Here is a 20,845-nt window from a genome sequence, read left to right as displayed (position 1 = left end):
TGTATGAATATAAAGGGGCTGCAGGAGGGGTCAAAACTAAAAATCATGGTTTAAAAACTAGTATTAAAACACTTGACCTAAACGCACGCAGCATTCGAAATAAAGTAAATGAGTTGACGGCACAAATCATTACAAATGGATATGATTTGGTGGCCATTACAGAAACGTGGCTGCAGGGTGGCCAAGACTGGGAATTAAACATACAGGGGTATCTGACAATTCGGAAAGATAGACAAGAAGGGAAAGGAGGTGGGGTAGCTCTGTTAATAAAGGATGATATCAGGGCAGTTGTGAGAGACGATATTGGCTCTAATGAACAAAATGTTGAATCATTGTGGGTGGAGATTAGAGATAGTAAGGGGAAAAAGTCACTGGTGGGCATAGTTTATAGGCCCCCAAATAATAACTTTGCGGTGGGGCGGGTAATAATCAAGGGAATAATGGAGGCATGTGAAAAAGGAATGGCAGTAATCATGGGGGATTTTAATCTACATATCGATTGGTCAAATCAAATCGCATGGGGTAGCCTGGAGGAGGAATTCATAAAATGCATATGGGATTGTTTCTTAGAACAGTATGTTACAGAACCTACAAGGGAGCAAGCTATCTTAGATCTGGTCCTGTGTAATGAGACAGGAATAATAAACGATCTCCCAGTAAAAGATCCTCTCGGAATGAGTGATCATAGTATGGTTGAATTTGTAATACAGATTGAGGGTGAGGAAGTAGTGTCTCAAACGAGTGTACTATGCTTAAACAAAGGGGACTACAGTGGGATGAGGGCAGAGTTGGCTAAATTAGACTGGGAACACAGACTAAACGGTGGCACAATTGAGGAACAGTGGAGGACTTTTAAGGAGCTCTTTCATAGTGCTCAACAAAAATATATTCCAGTGAAAAAGAAGGGATAACCAGCCGTGGATAACCAAGGAAATAAAGGAGAGTATCAAATTAAAAACCAATGCGTATAAAGTGGCCAAGGTTAGTGGGAAACTAGAAGATTGGGAGAATTTTAAACAACAGCAAAGAATGACGAAGAAAGCAATAAAGAAAGGAAAGATAGATTATGAAAGTAAACTTGCGCAAAACATAAAAACAGATAAGAACATAAGAATTAGGAACAGGAGTAGGCCATCTAGCCCCTCGAGCCTGCTCCGCCATTCAATAAGATCATGGCTGCTGGTCGTGGACTCAGCTCCACTTACCCGCCCGCTCCCCGTAACCCTTAATTCCCTTATTGGTTAAAAATCTATCTATCTGTGACTTGAATACATTCAATGAGCTAGCCTCAACTGCTTCCTTGGGCAGATTCACAACCCTCTGGGAGAAGAAATTCTTTCTCAACTCGGTTTTAAATTGGCTCCCCCGTATTTTGAGGCTGTGCCCCCTAGTTCTAGTCTCCCCGACCAATGGAAACAACCTCTCTGCCTCTATCTTGTCTATCCCTTTCATGATTTTAAATGTTTCTATACGATCACCCCTCATCCTTCTGAACTCCAACGAGTAAAGACCCAGTCTACTCAATCTATCATCATAAGGTAACCCCCTCATTTCTGGAATCAGCCTAGTGAATCGTCTCTGTACCCCTTCCAAAGCTAGTATATCCTTCCTTAAGTAAGGTGACCAAAACTGCACGCAGTACTTCAGGTGCGGCCTTACCAATGCCTTATACAGTTGCAGCAACACCTCCCTGCTTTTGTACTCCATCCCTCTCTCAATGAAGGCCAACATTGCATTTGCCTTCCTGATTACCTGCTGCACCTGCAAACTCACCTTTTGGGATTCATGCACAAGGACCCCCAGGTCCCTCTGCACCGCAGCATGTTGTAATTTCTCCCCATTCAAATAATATTCCCTTTTACTGTTTTTTTTTTTCCCAAGGTGGATGACCTCATACTTTCCAACATTGTATTCCATCTGCCAAACCTTAGCCCATTCGCTTAACCTATCTAAATCTCTTTGCAGCCTCTCTGAGTCCTCTACACAACCCGCTTTCCCACTAATTTTAGTGTCATCTGCACATTTTGTTGCACTACACTCTGCCCCCTCTTCTAGGTCAACTATGTATATTGTAAACAGTTGTGGTCCCAGCACTAATCCCTGTGGCACACCACTAACCACCGATTTCCAACCCGAAAAGGACCCATTTATTCCGACTCTCTGCTTTCTGTTCGTCAGCCAATTCTCTATCCATGCTAATACATTTCCTCTGACTCCGCGTACCTTTATCTTCTGCAGTGACCTTTTGTGTGGCACCTTATCGAATGCCTTTTGGAAATCTAAATACACCACATCCATCGGTACACCTCTATCCACCATGTTCGTTATATCCTCAAAGAATTCCAGTAAGTTAGTTAAACATGATTTCCCTTTCATGAATCCATGCCGCGTCTGCTTGATTGCACTATTCCTATCTCGATGTCCCGCTATTTCTTCCTTAATGATAGTTTCAAGCATTTTCCCCACTACAGATGTTAAACTAACCGGCCTAGAGTTACCTGCCTTTTGCCTGCCCCCTTTTTTAAACAGAGGCGTTACATTAGCTGCTATCCAATCCGCTGGTACCTCCCCAGAGTCCAGAGAATTTTGGTAGATTATAACGAATGCATCTGCTATAACTTCCGCCATCTCTTTTAATACCCTGGGATGCAATTCATCAGGACCAGGGGACTTGTCTACCTTCAGCCCCATTAGCCTGTCCAGCACTACCCCTCTAGTGATAGAGCTGAGTCCACGGCCAGATCAGCCATGATCTTGTTGAATGGCGGAGCAGGCTCGAGGGGCTAGATGGCCTACTCCTGTTCCTAATTCTTATGTTCTTATGAAACGTGCAAGACTCAAACATGCTGTTTTTTGTGTTATAGGTTCACATGTGAATCAGAACTTCAGAATGTTCATTATCCCTTTCCAAAAGTTTAGCATGGGAGACAGTATACCATACGGGATTCCTGGTCATGACTACAGAAAAGATTATCTAAGCCCTAATTATAGAGTCACCTACAACTACTTCCTTCTTATTCCCTTGTTTACTCTCCCTCTACTTCCCACAGTGCCATTGCATTGCACCTCGCTACTCTTCCTTCAGCCATTGTCTACTTTATAGGTATCAAAATGCATTTAGCAGAAACTCCGGGATCCTCTGCATTTTCAACTTTTGTTTTGTTCTGTCTGTCTTGGGCTCGCACTCACTTATCCTCTCTTACTTCGCTATCCAATTCTGATATTCTCTCAATCAGTGGGGTGACAATCATCTGAAACATGTGTTGCAGAAACCTCTTCCCATTCCATTTTTTGCAATGTATGGACAATTGTTTCTTGGGCTCAGTAATCAGCTTGAGAACCATAACCTTCTGATACTTAATGTAAATATGTTCCCCTGGATACCTCACGTCCAGGATGGTCCACATCATGCATATTGCATACATCACAAGCTGTCCCGCAAATGTAACTGAACTGTGTTTGTCTATTATAGTTGCTCTGAAACTTGAGTCTTTATAAGGTGTCAGAATAATGTGCTTTACCCATCTCCTGTAAAAACCATTTCAGTTATTAATGTATATGCCAGTGAAGCTGGTTTCATGGTGGTAACTGGTTAAAAAATATTCACAAAACTACTGACAGTGTTTGAACTGAGACCCAGCTCTCATTAGAAACACTGAGCTCATCAGAAAATTCATGAATTTTATAAAAATATAACCTCAAAATAGCCCAGGCTGAAGAAATTCTGTACTCCTGTGAGTGGACAAAAGTTTTCATTCCAGGGTGTCAATATTCTGAATGTTACATTTAACTTTCCCACACACCCCTTTATACTGGGTGTGCTCTGAAGCACCATTAGACTTCCTACATTTCTACAGTGACTACACTTCAGAAAGTATTTAATTGTCAGTAAAGCTCTTTGCGGCAACCTGAGGTCGTGACAGGCGCTTAGAAATGCAAGTTTTTTTTTACTTATAATGCAGCCAACCCTTGAATGAGACATTAAGCAGAGTACTGGTCTTTTTATTGCCATAGAAGTGATTTATGTTTAAGTTGCTGTAAAAATTACAAATATATGGTCCTGATCATGGAATAGTATGCCATGCCATGACGGACATGCCCGTGCACGACTCTTGTGTGAAGAGCTTGATCTTACTGGTCAGGTGGAGAAGTGGCTCCACTATAGGGAAATGTTATCAGTGAATGAAGTCACATAGTTTACACTTATTGGGCTCAATTTTCCCCAAAGCATTATTTCGGTGTACTTGAAGAGTTATGCCCGATTTTTTGGGGGCCCCAAGTGCACCAAAAAAGTGTTGTAGGTTTCCCCGTTGGATCTCTTCATTTTGGCAAGGCCTAACCCGAGGAGGGTGGAGCCTTGATCTGTGCCAAAAAGATCGAGCTGCCATGGTAACCAGGGCCTCAATGCGAGCTGAGGCTGCAAAGTGAAACATACAGCCACCTCGCAACACATTAAAAGAATTGAAAAACACATAGCACCAACTTACCTCCAACCTCGCCCGAAGGCTGTCCAACCCGGTCCTCAATCTCTGTTGCCGTTTCAAGTCTCTCTCGGTCTGTCTGTCTTTCTCTCGCTCTCTCTCGGCTGAAAAAAAAACTGACTTAAAAAATTCGTAACTAACTGAGTTACACTGGTGCAAATTGATTGGGGAAACTGGGGATTTTTAAGTTCGGCCAGAAAAAGCAGCCCGCTCCAAAAAAATGGGTACAAATACTGGGGAAAATTGATCCCTTTGAGTGTAAACATTTTGGATGAGATGTTTAAATTGAATCTTTTGTTTAACTCATCTCATCAGACTATATACTCAGCTCTGACCACTGGGTTTTATGAGCAGGAAATGGCTCCAGCCAGATTTAGAATGTGCTGAGAGCCAAGCTCATAACACTGATCACAAGGGACTAATCTGCTTTAATGGCCCAACACTCACCATTCACAATTCCAACTGGGATAATCCAGATCACAGTGTTTAGATCACAGCACCGACCTCTGTACATGGCCTTCTTTGACTTCACTATGGCCTTCGACTCTTATCAACTGAGAGGGATTAAGGAGTATCCTCCTCAAATTCCGCTGTCCTCAAAAAGTTTACAAAGTAAAGATATAATGACTGACGGGAACCTTTTGATTGTTTTGACCTCTCGTCACCAAATCACACCTTGGTTTGTCCCCTGCTCCTCCGCCACTTTCTCTGCCTTTGAGCATCTCACCCTATTCCACCCCTCTCACCTCTCATTTACAACTCTCATTCTCTACCGCCCACCATAACAATGTTATTGCTGATATTTCTTCACTAGTTTCCTCCTCCTGCCTCTGCATCAAACGACTTCTCATCCTCGGTGATTTCAACCTCCATCTCAACTCACCATGCTCTCTCTTCTCTGAGGTCACTAGCCTCCTATCCTCCCTTAACCTCGCCCTCCATGTAAACTCCCCAATCCATATTCACGGCCACCCCTTCGACCTTGCCATCTCTCATGGCCTCGCTACTCCCATCGTGTCAATCACAGATAAGGCCATCTCTGACCACTTCCTCGTATCGTTCTCCACCACATCCCCCTTCCACCCCACCCCACCCCCCCAAACCCTACCTCCTCCTGTATCGGCCCCTGGAAAAAACTCTCTCCCCATTCTCTTACAACTGAACTTATCAACTCCCAAGTGTCCAGCCTGTGGCCCTCCATTCACCGTGACATTTCTGTAGCTACTCAGTCACACCCTCACCACCACCTTTGATGCCCTAGTCCCTGTTAAAACAATTACTCTCTCTCACCCTGGCTGTTTCCTCGGTAGAATCCTGAACTTCGCTCCATCAAGTCCAAGGGACGCAGACTCGAACGGATATGGCGGATATCTGGTTTGGCCATTCACCGTCAGATCTGGCTGGACCACATGCACTATCGGGTCCTGCTCTCGTCAGCCAAAATCATTCACTATTCCAGTATCATTCTGGAATGTAAAGATAAACCCTGGCTTCTAAACTCCACTGCTAACCGTCTTTTTAAATCCCTCTCCCCAGTCTCCACCCTCACCACCGACAATAAGTGTGAGGAGCTCATGAACTTCTTTGTCTCTAACTATCTGTTCAGCCACCTCTGCCTCTTCCCTTCCTTCCCCTAGCCCACCTGGCCAAACTTCCTCTAAAGGAAGCCCCCTGGCCTAGCCCTGACCTCACATCTTTCTCCAGTTTCTCTCTTGAGCTCCCCTCATGACCTTTCCAAGCTCATCCTGTCCATGAGACCCACTTCCTGCTCCCTTGACCCTATTCATAGAAACATAGAAAATAGGTGCAGGAGCAGGCCATTCGGCCATTTGAGCCTGCACCACCATTCAATATGATCATGGCTGATCAGGTAACTTCAGTACCCCACTCCTGCCTTCTCTCCATACCCCCTGATCCCTTTAGCCGTAAGGGCCACATCTAACTCCCTTTTGAATATATCCAACGAACTGGACTCAACAACTTTCTGTGGTAGAGAATTCCATAGGTTCCCAATTCTCTGGGTGAAAAAGTTTCTCCTCATCACGGTTCTAGATGGCTTACCCCTTATCCTTAAACTGTGACCACTGGTTCTGGACTTCCCCAACATCGGGAACATTCTTCCTGCATCTAACCTGTCCAATCCCGTCAGAATTTTATATACGTCTATGAGATCCTCTCTCATTCTTCTAAATTCCAGGGAATATAAGCCAAGTCGATCCAGTCTTTCTTCATTTGTCAGTCCTGTCATCCCGGGAATCAGTCTGGTGAACCTTCACTGCACTCCCTCAATAGCAAGAATGTCCTTCTTCAGATTAGGAGACCAAAAATGCACACAATACTCAAGGTGTGGTCTCACCAAGGCCCTGTAAAACTGCAGTAAGACCTCCCTGCTCCGATACACAAATCCTCTCGCTATGAAGACCAACATGCCATTTGCTTTCTTAACTGCCTGCTGTACCTGCATGCCTACTTTCAATGACTGATGTACCATGACACCCAGGTCTCGTTACACCTCCCCTTTTACTAATCTGTCACCATTCAGATAATCTGCCTTCCTGTTTTTGCCATCAAAGTGGATAACCTCACATTTATCGGTGCGGGGAGTGTTCGGAGTGGGGTGGACGGGTTGACTGCGCAGATGGCGGTTGGTGGATGTGGTGCGGTTGGTGTCGCGGGGGCGTGGCTCCGGGGTGGCCGGGGCTGGGGGCTCGACATCTGGAGGTGTTTGGCATTTGGGAAGGATTCTGACGGGACGGGGCGGGTTGGGTGAGTTCGGAGCCGGGGGGGGGGGAGTGGGGGCACGGTCTTGGGATGGGGGTGGGCTGTTTGATGCTGGGATGGGGAGAGACTTCTTCACTTGGGGAGTTGTTGGCCTGTGGGGTTCCCTGCCACGGAGAGTTGTTGATGCCAGTTCATTGGATGTGTTCGGGAGGGAATTGGATGTGGTCCTTGTGGCTGGGGAGGTTGGGAGGGGCGAGGGGGGATGGGGGGGGCGAGGGGGGATGCTGGGGTGGGTGATCAGCCATGATCTTGTTGAATGGCGGTGCAAGCTCTAAGGGCCGAATGGCCTACTCCTGCACCTATTTTCTATGTTTCTATCCACATTATATGCATCTGCCATGCATTTTCCCGCTCACCTAACCTGTCCAAGTCACCCTGCAGTCTCTTACCATCCTCCTCACAGCTCACACTGCCACCCAGCTTAGTGTCATCTGCAAACTTGGAGATATTACATTCAATTCCTTCGTCTAAATTAATGTATATTGTAAATAGCTGGGGTCCCAGCACTGAGCCCTGCACCACCCCACTAGTCACTGCCTGCCATTCTGAAAAGGACCCGTTTATTCCCACTCTTTGCTTCCTGTCTGCCAACCAGTTCTCTATCCACGTCAATACATTACCCCCAATACCATGTGCCTTAATTTTGCACTCTAATTTCTTGTGTGGGACCTTGTCAAAAGCCTTTTGAAAGTCCAAAAACACCACATCCATTGGTTCTCCCTTATCCACTCTACTAGTTACATCCTCAAAACATTCTAGAAGATTTGTCAAGCATGATTTTCCTTTCATTAATCCATGCAGACTTGGACCGATCCTGTCACTGCTTTCCAAATGCGCTGCTATTACATCTTTAATAATTGATTCCAGCATTTTCCCCACTACTGATGTCAGGCTAACCGTTCTATAATTCCTTGTTTTCTCTCCCTCCTTTTTTAAAAAGTGGCGTTACATTAGCTACCGTCCAATCCATTGGAAGTGATCCAGAGTCCATGGAATGTTGGAAAATGACCACCAATGCATCCACTATTTCTAGGGCCACTTCCTTACGTACTCTGGGATGCAGACTATCAGGCCCTGGGGATTTATCGGCCTTCAATCCCATCAATTTCCCTAACACCATTTCCTGACTAATAAAGATTTCCCTCAGTTCCCTCAGTTCTTCCTTCTCGCTAGACCCTCGGTCCCCTAGTATTTTCAGGAGGTTATTCGTGTCTTCCTTAGTGAAGACAGTACCAAAGTATTTGTTCAATTGGTCTGCCATTTCCTTGTTCCCGGTTATAGATTCACCTGATTCCGGAACTGCTGAAACTGCTGACCACCCAACTTTCTTTTCTGGCTCCCATGTTAGTTGACATTGTTAACGGTTCGCTCTCCTCAGGCACTGTCCCCCTCTCCCTCACATCTGCCAACATCATCCTTCTCCTCAACAAACCAACCCTCGATCCCTCCTTCCTTGCAAATTACCGCCCCATCTCCAACCTCCCTTTCCTCTTCAAGGCCTTGAACGTGTTGTCGCCTCCCAAATCCGTGCCCATCTTTCCCACAATTCCATGTTTGAATCCCTCCAATCCGGTTTCCACGCCTGCCGCAGTACCGAAACAGCTCTCATCAAAGTCACAACTGACATCCTTTGTGACTGTGACAAAGGCAAGCTATCACACCTCATCCTTCTTGACTTGCCTGCAGCCTTTGACACGGTTGACCACTCTATCCTTCTCCAACGCCCCCCCCCACCATCGTCCAGCTGGGTGGGACTGCACTCGCCTGGTTCCATTCTTATCTGTCTAATCGTAGCCAGAGAATCACCTGCAACAGCTTCTCTTCCTTGGCCCCTTCCTTGGCCCCTCCTATTTCTCATCTACATGTTGCCCCTTGCCAACATCCAAAAACACAGCGTCAGTTTCCACATGTACACTGACGACACCCAGCTCTACCTCACTACCACTTTCTCTTGACCCCTCCATGGTCTCCAGTTCTGGATGAGCAGAAATTTTCTCCAGTTTGTGTATTGGTAAGACTGAAGCCATTGTTTTCAGTCCCTGCCACAACCTCCATTCCCTAGCCACTGACTCCATCCCTCTCCCCAACTTCTATCTGAGGCTGAAACATACTGTTTGCAACCTTGGTGTCATATTTGACTCTGAAATGAGATTTCAACCACATATCCGCAGCATAACTAAGACCGCCTATTTCCACTTCCGTAACATCACCCGTCTCCGCCCTTGCCTCAGCTCATCCACTGCTGAAGCCCTCATCCTTGCCTTTGTCACCTCTAGACTTGACTATTCCAACGCACTCCTGGATGGCCTCCCACATTCTATGCTATGGAAACGAGAGGTGATCCAATACTCGGCTGCCCGTTCCCCAATCACCCATCACCCATCACCCCTTTCCTCGCTGACCTACATTGTCTTCCGGGTAAGCAACACCTCGATTTCAAAATTCTCATCCTTATTTTCAAATGCTTCCATGGCCTCGCCCCTCCCTATCTCTGTAATCTCCTCCAGCCCCACAACCCCCCGAGATGTCTGCGCTCCTCTAATTCTGCCCTCTTGAACATCCCTGATTATAATTGCTCCACCATTAGTGGCCGTGCCTTCTGTTGCCTAGGCCCCAAGCTCTGGAACTTCCTGCCTAAACCTCTCCGCGTCTCTCCTTTAAACCCTATCTCTTTGACCATTCTATTGCTCACATGCGCTAATTTCTACTTATGCGGCTCGGAGTCAAATTTTTATCGTATAATACCCCTGTGAAGCACCTTGGGACGTTTCACTACGTTAAAAGCGTCATATAAATGCAAGTTGTTGTTGGTTAATTTACAAAATAAATCTCCTGACCCACAGATTTAATGTTCCAGCTTCGGCATCCTTTGCTGCCCCCAAACTTCCTGGCCCACATTCGCTTGTCACAAAGACTGCTTTCTTGTAATTCAAACTGAGGGGCGAGGCATGTAAGGCATTGGTGGAGATGGGGTCGGAGTGGATTGGGGTTTTGAGGCATTGGGAATGGGACCGAGTGGACCATGGGTAAGGTTGGATCAGAGCTGGGTATGTGGTGAGATAGGGTAATGTAAAGGCAGGATCAGGGCATGAGTTCTGAACAACAGCAACTTGCGTTTTTATAATGCTTTTAACATAGGGAAATGCCCAAGATGCTACACTGAAGCGAAATCAGACAGAAATTGACGCTGAGTCAAAGGAGATTAGATAGGGCGACTAAAAGTTTGGTCAATGAAGTGGGTTTCAAGCCAGATCTTAAAGAAGGGTGGAAATCTTAGTGCTTAGGGCTCAAACTGCTGACGGCACGGCCGCCAATGGTGGGATGAAGGGAATGAGGGATGCATACGATCCAAGTGTTGGAGGAACGCAGAGTTCTCGAGGGGGATTGTAGGGCTGCAGGAGGTTGCAGAGACAGGGAGAGATGAGGCCATGGAGGGATTTGAATACAAGAATCAGAATTTCAAATTGGGCGATCAAGAGCCAATGTCGCTCGGTGAGAGCAGGGTAATGGGTGAAAGGTTTGAGTGAGGTAAAATTGAGTATAGATTTAAATGAGTTTAATGGAGGTGGAAGATAGGAGACCAGCTAGGAGAGCATTGGAATAGTCGAGACTGGAGGTGACATGAGCAGGGATCAATGTTTCAGCAGATGGACTGAGGCAGGAGTGGAAACGGGCGATGTTACGGAGATGGAAGTAGGCGGTCTTTGTAATGGAGAGAATAGGGTTGCAAGCTCAACTCGGGGACGAATAGGATGCTGAGGCTGTGAACAGCCTTGTTCCGTCTGAGACGTTAGCCGTAGAGGAGGATGGAATTGGTGGCGAGGAAACTGAGTTTGTTGGGGGGGGTGGGTGAAGACAATGGCTTCCCGATGTTTAACTGCAGAAAACTACCTCATCCAGAACTGGATGACGGACAAGCAGTCTGACAACACTGAGAAAGTGGCAGGGTTGAGATGTGATGGTAAGGTAGAGCTGGGTGTTGTCAGCATACATGTGGAACCTGACGTCATGTCGCCAAGGGGCAGCATGTAGATGAGGAATAGGAGGGGGCCAAGGATAGATCTTGGGGAACTCCAGAGGTAACGATGCAGAGGCGGGAAGTGAATCCATTGCAGCAGATTCTCTGGCTATGATTGGATAAGTAAGAATGGAATCAAGTGAGCCAGTCCCACTCTGCTGGACAAATGGAGGCAAGGCGGTGTAGGAGGATGGTATGGTTGACCATGTCAAAGGCTGCAGAGAGGTGGCAGAGACAGCTGTCGTTATCTGATAAATAACGACAAAATAGTGACTAAATAAGAATAAAAATGTCACCATTTTTTAAGAGGGTAAGTTTGGCCACAAAATACGCCTGTTCTTCAAAAATGGCGTTGCACAACGATTTACGTTTAAAAACCGCGATGTCGCCAACTTTGGCCCGAGGCCTATCAAGGCAAAAAATACAGGTCCTGGGAGGGGAGAAAACACAAAAATCAAAAATCACAAAACGTTTACAAGACCCATAACTAAGCAATTGCTGCAAAAGAATTAAAAAATAAAAACTTTTTAACTTCCCTTTTTTGGAAGTCTCCCTACTTACCCATGTTTTTGAGGCTGCTTTTCTCATGCGTTTTTTTTTCCAAAAATGGGTTCGCTGAATGAGCAAACTTAGGAGGTGCACCAGGGGCGATCTGCTTTTGTCAATATTATCAAAACGCCATTCTGAAGTTTGGGGAATTTTGTGCAATTCATTTTAAGAACAAAAAAGCACTTTTAACACGAATAAATTACGTTAAAACGTGCGTTAGGCTGGGGAAAACGTAGTCCGCTGAGTATTAGCAGCATTCTCTGTTTTCATTTCAGATTTCCAGCGTCCGCAGTATTTTGCTTTTGTATTAGCGACTTGATGTTTGCTTTGCTGAGGTTGAAAACTTCCAATGGTTTACCCAGGTGTGTTGCATTCTTTGCATAACTGGTCCATCGCCCTAACGCTAACTGATGATGTAGAGCTGCTGCTTTCACATGCTGTGTTTGAGTGCATATTGGTGTTGTGAATCGCCATAAAATGAGCTGAACTGAAATCGCCACAAAGCACGAAAGAGGCACCCCTCCCCCATACACTACAGGCTATGTGCTCCATTATAGGTACTTCACACTTCAGGATGAGAGTATTTTCCAGGCCCGATGCTTTATTAGAAAGTGGTGAGATGTGACTGTCTTTGATTAAAAGGTTGAGGAGAGATAGACCATAAATTGCAAGTTTCTTTGTCTTCCAAGGAAGAAGCAGCTGCATTTCATACTGGAGGGGAAAGGGAAGAAATCGGGCGTCACCCCGGAGGAGACTAAGGACAGTATAAAGCTTGGAGGTGAGACTGTGGGCCGAGCCATCCTGAATTACTGCAATAAGGACGTCGCCACTGAACAATTGAAAGTAAGCACATCTCAGTGTTAGAAATCATCGCATTTTATGTGCCATTTTCAGCAGTACTGCAGTGGTGTCACCGGCCTTACTTACTGCATTGGCTTCAGTACACTATAAGGACAATCACAACAAAACCAATACACTGATGTTCGGTAATACTCACGATTTCATCCCTTCCACTTGCTTCTACCCTCACTGCCAGATCTGTAATTACCAATCCTGCACCCAGAGGAACAGCTCAAAATGCTTTCTGCAGACACAACCCAAGTTTGAAAGGGTGCTCTCACAGTGGCAGTGGGCACAGTAATAAAATTCCACAATTACTCTTCAGTGAAATGCTTAAAGACGGTGCTGAAATGCACATTTTATTTCCAAGTTGCAGTGGGAGCAGAGTGAATGTTTGCACTAATTACTGTGAAGGAGTTGTTTTCCTGACTGCTGGTCCTGATTATACCTCAGTCATTGCTAACTAATGTCAGAGTCTGTTCTGTATTAAATTTGTACCCAGTAAGAAATACAACAGATCACAGCCAGTAATGTTAATCCACCATACAGTATCCTGGCCGAAGGGAATTTAAAATAAGAATTAGCATATCATTGTAAAAATTACACTGTGATGAAAATCTAAGGAATCGTGTTCGAGTTTCACATCCTGGTTAATAGTTCACTAAAAAAAACTGCACGAAGGTGCAAGATGTACAGCAGGTTCACAGGGAATGTTGGAATTCTGTATCTGTCAGATTCATAGAATCATAGCATAGAAATATACAGCACAAGAACGAGGCCATTCGGCCCATCACATTTGTGCTGGGCGACAAAGACCTATCCAGCCGAATCCCACTTTCTAGCTCTTGGTCTGTAGCCCTATAGGTTAAGGCACTTCAAGCGCACATCTAAGTACTTTTTAAATGCTATGAGGGTTTCTGTCTCCACCACCCTTTCAGGCAGTGAGTTCCAAACCCCCACCACCCTCTGGGTGAAATAATTCTCCTCAAATCTCCGAGCACTTTTCAGAAATATCAGTGTTTCCATTTATTAAAATCTAAAGAAAGAAAACCTGAGATTTCGGTTGCTGTCGTGGCTGATGTCTGTTTATTTATGAACCAATAGTTTGATGCTGATCATTCGAAGTCCATCCTATGCATCGTGCAGTATACAGTGTGAAATTCTTGGCTGTTCTCTGGTGAGCTGCGATGGGACATTCTTGGTCCAATTGCTGGGATAATGTATGAAATAGACAATGTCATGTGTCGCAAAACCCTTTCCTTTGAAGCTGTCATAAAAATCTAATGGCTGTTAAATGATCATTGAAGTCTGGTAATCGTGTAGCATTCATTGCTTTCTCATTACACAGCTCGTATTATTTTCTTTTGACCCAAAACTTAATGAATCGCTGCCAACCTGGTAAAGTGATTTGGGTTCAAATTCAGTCCAGATCGAGGAGATTAAAATCTGCTCTGTTGCATGAAATGGTTCTACACAAAATGAATTTGGGTTATCTCAGTCCAATTTAACAGCACTGAACGTCCGTCAGCACATATTAGTATAAAACAGAGGCACGGGATAGCTGGTGTGAAAAATGGAACAGTTGACTCTGAATGCAATAAGGAGTGCTGTTCTGCAGTTGTACATCTGGACAAAGTAGAAAGTGCTTTATTCCTGACCTGGGAATAATTGACACTGGGGGCAGATAATGGATTCCACTCCCCGGAACTGATATTTATGTTTTAATTTATCATTTGACTTGCGACCCATTTCTTGCTCTTAGCCTTAAGCTACCTTTGTTATTACTTTTAGTGCCAATGAACTAAAGGCAGGATCATTCACTTCTTGGAGGTGATCAAAGAGCAGTGTCCTAGGCCCAACCATCTTCAGCTGTTTTAATGACCTTCCATCCATCATAAGGTCAGAAGTGGGGATGTTTGCTGATAACTGCACAGTGTTCATTCACAGCTCCTCAGATAATGGAGCAGTCCATGCCCACATGCAGCAAGACCTGGACGGCAGTCAGGTTTGGGCTGATAAGTAGCAAGTAACATTCGCGCCACACAAGTGTCAGGCAATGACTATCTCCAACAAACCAGAATCTAACCACCTTGACACTCAACGGCATTACCATCACCGAATCCCCCACCATCAATATCCTGGGGGTCAGCATTGATCAGAAACTTAACTGGACCAGCCGCATAAATACTGTGGCAACAAGAGCAGGTCAGAGGCTGGGACCACTTTTCATAGCTCGGGAATCTACTATCAGCAAGGGCAGACATCGACGACGAGGTCCAACACCGCCTCCAGTGCGCCAGCGCAGCCTTCGGTTGCCTGAGGAAGAGAGTGTTCGAAGACCAAGACCTCAAATCTGGCACCAAGCTTATGGTCTACAGGGCTGTAGTGATACCCGCCCTCCTTTTCGGCTCTGAGACATGGAGCATATACAGTAGACAACTCAAATCGCTGGAGAAATACACTAACGCTGTCTCCGCAAGATCCTGCAAATCGACTGGGAGGATAGACGCACCAACGTCAGTATTCTCGATCAGACCAACATCCCCAGCATCGAAGCACTGACCACACTCGATCAGCTCCATTGGGTGGGCCACATCGTCCACATGCCCGACACAAGACTCCCAAAGGAAGCGCTCTACTCGAAACTCCTACAAGGCAAGCGAGCCCCAGATGGGCAGAGGAAACATTTCAAGGACACCCTCAAAACCTCCTTGATAAAGTCCCTGGCCAAAGACCGCCCTAAGTGGAGGAAGAGCATCCGGGAGGGCGCTGAGCACCTCGAGTCTCGCCGCCGAGAGCGTGCAGAAACCAAGAAGGCAGACTTCACCCCCCCCCCCCCCCCCTACCCTTTCCTTCAATGACTCTGTCTCACCTGTGACAGAGACTGTAATTCCAGTATTGGACTGTACAGTCACCTGAGAACTCACTTTTAGAGAGGAAGCAAGTCTTATTCGATTTCGAGGGACTGCCGATGATGATGAGAGGCTGGGTATTCTGTGGCGAGTGTCTCACCTCCTGACTCCCCAAAGCCTTTCCACCATCAAAGTGTGATGGAATACTCCCCACTTGCCTGGATGAGTGCAGCTCCAACAACACTCAAGAAGCTTGACACCATCCAGGACAAAGCAGCCACTTGATTGGCTCCCCATCCACCATCTTAAACATTCACTCCCTCCATCACCGGCGCCCCCTGGCTGCAGTGTGTACCATTTACAAGATGCAACTCATCACGGCTTTTTCGACAGCACCTCCTAAACCCGTGACCTCTACCACCTAGAAGGAGAAGGGCAGCAGGCGCATTGGAACACCTGCAAGTTCCCCTCCAAGTTGCACACCATCCTGACTTGGAAATACATTGCCGTTCCTTAATTGTCGCTAGGTCAAAATCCTGTAACTCCTTCCCTAACAGCACTGGGAGCACATTCGCCACATGGACTGCAGTGGTTCAGAAAGGTGGCTCACCACCACCTTCTCAAGGGCAATTAGGGATGGGCAATAAATGCCGGCCTTGCCAGCGACACTTGCATCCCATGAACGAAAAAAAAGTAACTAATTTAATAATGGCAATGGCTTCAAATTTTTATAGTTAAAATCTCATATACTAAACCGTTGCAGTTTTCAGGCCTTTTAATTGTGTTTCATCGCATTCTTGTGTTGGCATAGTGTCATCATCTTGCAAGAAAATCAACAAATCCTATATATTTTGTAGAATTAGACAGCTTAAATCATTTTAAAGTGAGATTGCTGTCGTATTGATCACTGATCTCTAAATCTGATTGGGCTCTGGTGGTGAAGAGTTACCAATTCCAACTGGTTACTTCTCTGTCTAAAATTGTCTTGTGTGCGCTGCTGCTTTCCAACAGTTGTTCATAAAGTCAATTCCAGTAACAAACAAATTGTATGAACCCAGCATCTTTCAGCATCACTGCATGCTTCACAGAATGTTTGGATGCGACTTTGCGTCTCCCCAACACTGAGTCACAGTCTTGCCACGGAGAAATAGGTGGAGGGGTCTATTATGAGGGGGCATAGTTTAAGGTGGTTGGTAGAAGGTTTGGAGGGGATTTGAGGGGGAGCTTCTATACACAGAGGGTTGTGGGGATCTGGAACTTGTTGCCTGGAAGATTGGTGTTTGCAGAAACCTTCATCACTTTTAAGAGATGGTTGGATGGGCACTTAAAGTGCCGTAACCTGCAGGGTTACAGACCTAGAGCTGGTAATTGGGATTAGACTGGATGACCTTTTGTTGGACGGAGCAGATATAATGTTAAGTACTGCAGGGAATAGAATACGGCCAGGGTGATCTCCTGGACTAGTTTCGTTCGCCTGGATGGATCGGAGAAGAATTTTCCCAGATTTTTTCTCCCTAAATTGGCCTGGGTTTTTATCTGGATTTTGCCTCTCCCAGGAGATCACATGGCTCCGGTTGGGGTGGAGTGTAGAATGTTTCAGTATAAGGGGGTGTCGCAGTTGTGTGGGGCGGACTGGTTGGGCTGGGTGCTCTTTGCCTTTCCGTCATTGTTCATAGGTTTATATGCAACCTTTAGGGCTGCTGACCGAGGGCCGTGCGGCTCTTTGTCGGCCGGTGCGGACACGATGGGCCGAAATGGCCTCCTTCTGCGCTGTAAATTTCTAAAAAAAAATATCTAAATGCAAAGCACAGGCAGCATTTTCCATGGGTAAAGTATCTTTGGGCTGCACCTGCATGTATCTCCCAGAACGCTCTCTGAGTGACATTGAGGGGCAGAGCCTGGTGCAAGGCATGGACAGACAAGACACATGTATAATATTTAACTGTATAATAACTATTATTATTTGATAAACCTTTCCTTTTTTCTCCCTTATTTAAAATCAGGAAACAAAGATGTTTTGCCAAGTATATGTTCAGGGATTGGTTAAAGATGCTGCTCTTATTGATGTAAAAAATGAATCCCTGCAGAAACTCTGGCCACAGATCTTCATCGAACTAGTGCGGGACTGTGTAATCCAGATGAGCAATAAAAACTCACACATGAAATTGTGCCTGAAGAACATAATGGACCAGAAATAAAGAGAGCAGCAGAGCCCCACTTCAGCTCCCATTCAGCATCATATATCCTCTGCCATCGGAGAGCTCACAAGACCTAATGCAGTCCACCTGAATCTCAGAATCTCCATTTACAAAGATCACTGGCTACAAAGGCTTGTTTCATTGGCACGAGTATTATCAGATCACAGACTGGGATTAAGGAACTAAAACAACATCAGCCATGATGGGAGTGTGCAAAAGAAAGCCAAAGCCATTCTAAAACGAGTCTTCTGCCCTCGGCTGCTGGTACACTCGGAGCACTTCAGCGCAACACGCTGCCTCCATGGGTATTCAGGGACTGATGGCAGTGAGCACCTCCAGTGTTACCTGCTGACTCTATCCCTTTCGGCGATTAACCCAAAAAATGTGTTGACAATGTTTGCTCCAATAATATGTTACGGTATTAGTGTTGGGATGTGGGAGTACTTGTAACCAGAGTTTACAAACTGTGTCTTCAAAATCATTGCTTTCTTTCTTTATGAACAGTGTAGACATGTAGATATACACTCCTCATTGGGCATCTTTGTTACATAGTTCGTTCCAAGGCCTCAGACCGCAGCAGTTTAATGGTGAATTTTATTCTAACTAGGATGGTTTGGAACGGGACAGTCCATTTTCAGTTAAAACTTCTTGTTAAATGTGAGGCTTGAAAACTGGACAGAAAATTACTCGCCTTAGCTGCAGAATGTTTTTAAAGTTTTGTATTGTTTGACGGAGCCTGTTTCAGATTTGCACATCTGTGCATGACCTAGTTTTACATATGTGCAATTGGACCCCTTCTGTGTACGTTCATTGTTTTTTCCCCAAGTCCCCTTTGCTGTCTGGCTTTGGACTGATTGCAAACTGGAAGCTCGGTTTGAAGGAGCATGATTTCTACATTAATTGCACTTCATGTTCTTTGTATTGTTTTGTCTGGCACCAATATTATCTGTCAAATGGAAAGGGAGATTTTGCAGTGTGATGTTTGCCAAATCTACTCCACCTAACTGAATGAGTCTAGTTGCTGGACTGTTTGGTGTTTCTATGTGTTTTACCAGACTAGTACACGTTGCTTAGATAATATTTAATATTTTAACACAGCCAATGTCACCTAGCGCTGCAGGGGGAAGCCATTCTGCCTCTCGGGCCTAAGTAGGTCGATCACAGCTGAGCCGTACCTCAACTCCATTTACCTACCTTTGCTCGATATCCCTGGATACCCTTGCCCAACAACAATCTATGGCTCTCATCAAAAGCAAGATTTATTTTTGGTGCCTGCACTGCTGTCTGATACTGCCTGTGTTTAAATTAAAATATTATCCAATGATGTGCTAATTAAAACAGTCAATTAATCACCTAAAAGTTTCAATTAAACAGGCTTAATGCGCAGTATACACATTAGATCGGATCCAATTCTGCACGCATTCAGTCCCAGTGTGACGCTGCATGCACATTAGATCATGTTAGATGCTCGTTGATGTTGCATACGTTAGTTCCTGGATTTTCAATCCCCTTCTGCAAAAGGAGACAATTTCAGTTTAAAAAAAAACCTCTGAGGTGTACTTTTTATTTTCAGTTTGAGAGTTGGAGAGATAACACATTTTGGCTGTAATTGTACTTCGCCGAATGGGAGGTGGTGCTGCGTGAGATGTGGAGGGTTTATGCGCGATGAGGATTGCTGTGTGAGGTATGAAACCCATAATTAACCAGAATGCAATCGGGTTTGTGGTTATTATATTAGAATGTTTATCATTTCAGTAATTAATAGAATATCCAATTAAAGGTCAGTTGATACCATCCTAGTCGCAATAATAAAAGATTGACCCTTGCATACTATTAATAATTCTAATTTTATATCAATACAGGCAACTCTCGATTATCCGCACACGGATCCAACGGGAAACCATTGTAACAGAATTTAAAATTTCGGCCGGGAGGGTGTCGCTGACATCGGGTTTTACCTTTATAATGTAAATCGCTTTAACGGAGAAATCGTTTACCCGGCATAGCCCAATCCCCGAGGGACCCGGATAATCGAGAGTTGCCTGTACATGCTAATGGAGAGGCTTGTTTAATTGATGTAATGCACTAACTATCATTTTCAGAATTAGATATTTGCTGGCGCACGTTTTATTTCTTAATGAGATTTATTTTTTGCTAAGTGCTGGTTCTAAAGTAAGTGTATTATTAAAGTTTGCTTCAAATTGATTAATTGTCTCATTGTTACTGATACAGTTTGGACGCTCTCAAGGCACAAAGAGCCACTTTTACAAGCAAGCGCATGCTTCCTATGATCAAAATGTAACCTTATACGGAAACTAATCTGGGATGTAGCATGCCTAGGGTGATCAATAAACCTTCTCTGAGTTGATGGACAAGCTACACACTGATAGACTATCTCTCAGGCCATAAAACAGACTTGCATTTATAGAACGTCTTTCACAACCTCAGGATGACCCAAAGTGCTTTACAGCCAATTAAGAACTTTTGAGGTGTAGTCAATGTTGTAAGGTAGAAAATTAGTTTTATTAATAAATATAAAATTAACAAAAAAATAATTTTTAATCTTCTAAAAAATTATTAGAAAAATAAATAACATTTGTGTTGATCAACAGACCAACCAAAACATCACCTCCCCAAAGACTCTGTCCCTTTCACAAACACACTCTTTCCCTGTACCGCACCCATGGCACCCATCCCCCACCCACCCACCTCTCTCCCCAAATTCATTAAACTGGAACTGTACCCTGTAACATCATGGAGAAATATATCTGAGCCTTAGCCAGTATTTGTTGAAGATGGGGCATGACAATCAATCTTTGATGAGGTTTTTTCTTTTAGAAAAATTGAAACCTATGGGATGAAAGGGCAGCATAGATACAACATTGGCCAAGGGATAGAAAGCAGAGGTAGTGGTGAACGCTTTGTATAATCACACCTTTTGTCTCCTGATCTTTCCTGCCTTCCACCCTACCACAGACCTTCCCTTTTGTTCTTTCCTCCCCTCCCCCTTTTCCCTGCCTTTGTACTTGCTTAAAACTTGTTACATCTCTAACTTTTTAACAGTTCTGACGAAAGCTAATCAACCTGAAACATTATCTCTGTTTCTCTCTCCACAGATGCCGGCTG

General features: G+C 44.9%; 1 protein-coding gene across 3 annotated transcripts in view; it reads left to right on the top strand.

The window, feature by feature from the left end:
• LOC139234018 (leucine-rich repeat-containing protein 49) overlaps positions 1-19,924 on the top strand; it is a 292,104-nt gene extending 272,180 nt beyond the window's left edge. For 2 of the 3 annotated variants that reach the window (XM_070864857.1, XM_070864854.1), the window contains 3 exons: positions 12,105-12,191; positions 12,519-12,672; positions 17,525-19,924. In XM_070864857.1, coding sequence (XP_070720958.1) covers positions 12,105-12,191; positions 12,519-12,672; positions 17,525-17,719 — 436 coding nt within the window. In that variant the 3' untranslated portion in view covers positions 17,720-19,924. The remainder of the gene's footprint in view (positions 1-12,104; positions 12,192-12,518; positions 12,673-17,524) is intronic. The other variant, XM_070864856.1, reaches the window with a different exon arrangement.
• The last annotated feature ends 921 nt before the right edge of the window (positions 19,925-20,845 follow it).

The sequence above is a fragment of the Pristiophorus japonicus genome, chromosome 21 (genome assembly GCF_044704955.1).
Source record: "Pristiophorus japonicus isolate sPriJap1 chromosome 21, sPriJap1.hap1, whole genome shotgun sequence".
Taxonomy (NCBI): Eukaryota; Metazoa; Chordata; class Chondrichthyes; family Pristiophoridae; genus Pristiophorus; species Pristiophorus japonicus.
The sequence above is the reverse complement of the archived record's forward strand: the minus strand, read 5'-3'. Positions and strand labels throughout refer to the sequence as shown.